Below are 3674 nucleotides of genomic sequence, written 5' to 3' on the forward strand. Positions count from 1 at the left end.
AAAATTTATAAAAGTCGATTTATTAACAGTTCAGCTCATAGATCCCTACATCATTTTAAAAAGTCTTAGTAACAAAGCAGTACCCTGAACACACAACCCCCATGTCTGTTATATACATTTAAAACAGTATTTAAACATGCACATTTTTACACAGAAAAATAATTGTATTTAATCTCCCAGTTACAATCTGGCAAGTTAGTGGAACAAATCCAATCTCTCTCATCTCATCCAGAGGAAGGAGTGAAACCTAGTAGCTGTTCGATTGGTTTGTAGCGCCATTCGTCCGCCTCTAACTCCTCGACCAAACTGGCCAGTTTTTCCATTCGGGAACACTGTTGCTCTAAGTGGAGAGAGTGAATGAATGTAATTCTGATCGGCAGAAATACTTTGATTGCTAGTTCACTTTATTTTGTTTAGGTTCCCAAATAGATATCGTCCGAAAGGTCGGCTCAGCTTAACTTTAGTTTCAGGAGACCAGATGTGCTCCTCTGGCTAGTTTGTCTCAAGTGACAGTTTGGTGCTTGGAGACTTTGAATATTTATAACTTAAACATTTTCAATTTCATCCTACTATAGAAAGGATATTAATAAGCTATAAAAATTGCAGAATAGGTTTATTAGGATTCTACCTGGCCTGGAGGGTGATTGTTATATAAAGTGTAGGAGACTATGGGGTAACCATACAGAGGTCTAGAAAATCATGTGAGGTATAGATAAGCCAACAGCTTTTTCCAGTGGTAGGGGAGTCTAGCGGGCATAGTTTTAAGGTAAGAGGAGAGAAATACAAAAGAGTCCAGAGTGATAATTTTTCATACAGAGGGTGGTCAGTGTCTGGAACAGACTGTCAGTGGTAGTTGTGGAAGCGAGTACAATTTTATCATTGAACAGACATTTAGATAGGTACTTGGATGGGACAGGCATGGAGGAATATGGGTTAAACACAGGCGAATGGGTCTAGCTTAATTGTGAAAACAGGATGACATGGAAAAGTCTGACCTGTTTCCATGCTGTAGTCATCTATGGCTCTGAAAAAACCTTTGAACACAAGTTATGCTTTTCAATGGAATATGAACTATATGATTGCAGTACATAATTTCTTTGAAATCAAACAATTATGTTCAATGTTACTATTCAATGAGAATCTGGTTACTTACTCATTTGTCTCAATACTGGTTAAGGCAAAGCACACGCTGTATTTGAAAATGACTTACTGGTGTCAAATTAATCAATCACACGAATCACTTGGTGGCATTTGACAGAATGGGTAAAGTAATACTGAAAGTTTGCATTTCCATCAGGAATAAAATTCAATAAACAAGACAGTCACTATTTAAAAATAAAAAATCAGCTATTTAAAAAAAGAGATACAAAATTATATTAAATGGCATAGCAGGCTCAAAGGGCCGAATGGCCTACTCCTGCTCCTTGTCCAATGTTCTAAAAGAAAGACAAAGGCATACCACAGATACTTTTTGCAGGATAAATTTGTATTTTCTTTCATTCTTTCAACTGCTGGTGAGACCATTCTGAATTGAGATGATAGTAAATCTTCTGTATTTGTGAAATCACAAATTCACTTATCCGCGCCAAAAAATAAAATTCAACACCTGCAGGCTATACACATATTTCTGCAATTTTAACCTGTTTTTATCCTACTTTATGCTAAATTGTCCGTAGTGTTAGGTAAGGGGTAAACGTAGGCGTATGGGTGGTTTGCGCTTCGGCGGATCGGTTTGGACTTGTTGGGCCGAAGGGCCTGTTTCCACACTGTAATCTAATCTAAACTAACTCCACATTTGTGAATGTTGTTACTTGTGGAGGTTCTCAGGAATGGAACATTCTTGGATACAGAGGAATGACTGTAAATACCACTTCAGTTTTTACAAAAAGTTAATGGAATGTGGGCTTGACTGCCTGGGACAGGATTCATTTCCCATCCCGAATTCCAACAGTCAACCACATTGCTATGGGTCTCAAGTTACACCTAGGCCAGGGGACTGGGTAAGGACAGATTTCCTTCCCTCATTAGTGAGCCAGATGGTTATTGCAACAAATTTCACCATCCCTCGACGGGATATGAACCTCCATTCCCAGAACATTAGCCTGAGGTTCTATATTATGAACCTATTGACTTTACAACCAAGCCATCACCTCCTCATCATGGGACATGATTTTTACCTCGTTTGACCTGTCTCAATGTGTGAGCCACCTGATAGCTGAAAACTGCTTCACACAAGAATCTCTCCGTTGCATCTGTAAATGAGAAAGAAGCTTTGAAATACAGTCCACTTCATTATTAACAAGTGCGTGCTAGCAAATTCTCCCAACAAAGTATTAAATCTGTATAGATACATTTTTCTCTTTCCCCTGTCCTTTAATAAATGTAGTTTACAACAGTGAAGCTATATGGATAATGCAATGTGTGCAAACCTTCAGCATGTGTCAGCAAAAGTTTGGACAAAGGATGAGATTTTAAAGAACGAGTTCACAGAAGACCAATAGCGGGGTTCGGGAGATTACGCTTGTGGAAACGGGAGGCACAGCTTCTAATGGTGGATCAAAACTCAGACATGCTCATGTCGTTAAAATCAACTGAACACAAATCTTAAAAGGGTAGAAGGAGCTGGAGGACGTTATACACAGGGAGAAGCACGGACACAAGGGGTTTGACAGAGGTATCTGGAAAACAATGCATTACAGTCATCGAGGAACAAAGGTGATGGATCAACAGGAATTCACAATCATAGAGACATACAGCATGTGCAACTCGTCCATGCTGACCAATGTCCTAAATTAAACCAGTTCCATTTGCCAGTATTTGGCCCATATCCCTCTGAACCCTTCGTCATTACATGTGCCCATCCAGACGCCCTTTAAAATGTTGTAATTGTATCGACCTCCATCATTTCTGGTTATTTCGAGCTATGAGCTGCAGAGTTGTGGATGAGCTAATGTTTCCTGAAGGGGTGGAGTTTGCAGAAAAGTACACATGCACTGGAGGTAGCTGTGTGAGCATACAATAGATTGATGACATTAAGAAACTGTACTACAATAAGAGGCTGAGTAAATTGGGTTTGTATTCTGTTCAAGTATTCCCGACAGCAGAGGGGCGAACACACTTTGTCAAGTCCCTTCAACTTGAGGATAACATCTTGGGGTCACAGAATTCTGCTGTGGTCTGGGATATCCAGGATGATAGAGTCACAGAGATGTACAGCACGGAATAAGACACTTCGGTCCAAATAGTCTAGGCTGGCCCAGATATCCCAACCTAACCTAATCCCATTTGCCAGAACTTGGCCCATATCCCTCTAAACCCTCCACATTCATATACCCATCCAGGTGCCTTTTAAATGTTGCAATTGTACCAGCCTCCACCACTTCCTCTGGCAGCTCATTTCATACGCTCACCACCCTCTGCGTAAAAAGATTGCCCCTTAGTCCCTTTTATATCTTTCCCCTCTCACCCTAAACCTATGCCCTCTAGTTTTGGACTCTGCCAACCAAAAGTAAAGATCTTGTCTATTTATCCTATCCTTGCCCCTCATGTTTTAGTAAAACTCTGAGGTCACCCCTCAGCCTTCAATGCTCAAGGGAAAACAGCCCCAGCCTATTCAGCGTCTCCCAAAGCTCAAATCCTGCAACCCTGGCAACATCCTTGTGATGGGGGGAGGG

The 3674-nt window shown here is 40.6% G+C and overlaps 1 protein-coding gene across 1 annotated transcript in view; it reads right to left on the minus strand.

Annotated features, from left to right (window-relative positions):
* Positions 1–3674, minus strand: part of anapc16 (anaphase promoting complex subunit 16) — a 4127-nt gene continuing 453 nt past the window's right edge. Inside the window, exons 2-3 of the mRNA XM_043679135.1 lie at positions 2178–2252; positions 1–340 (exon numbers count right to left, since the gene is read on the minus strand). Coding sequence (XP_043535070.1) covers positions 225–340; positions 2178–2252 — 191 coding nt within the window. The 3' untranslated portion in view covers positions 1–224. The remainder of the gene's footprint in view (positions 341–2177; positions 2253–3674) is intronic.

This window comes from Chiloscyllium plagiosum, chromosome 38, assembly GCF_004010195.1.
Source record: "Chiloscyllium plagiosum isolate BGI_BamShark_2017 chromosome 38, ASM401019v2, whole genome shotgun sequence".
Lineage (NCBI taxonomy): Eukaryota > Metazoa > Chordata > Chondrichthyes > Orectolobiformes > Hemiscylliidae > Chiloscyllium > Chiloscyllium plagiosum.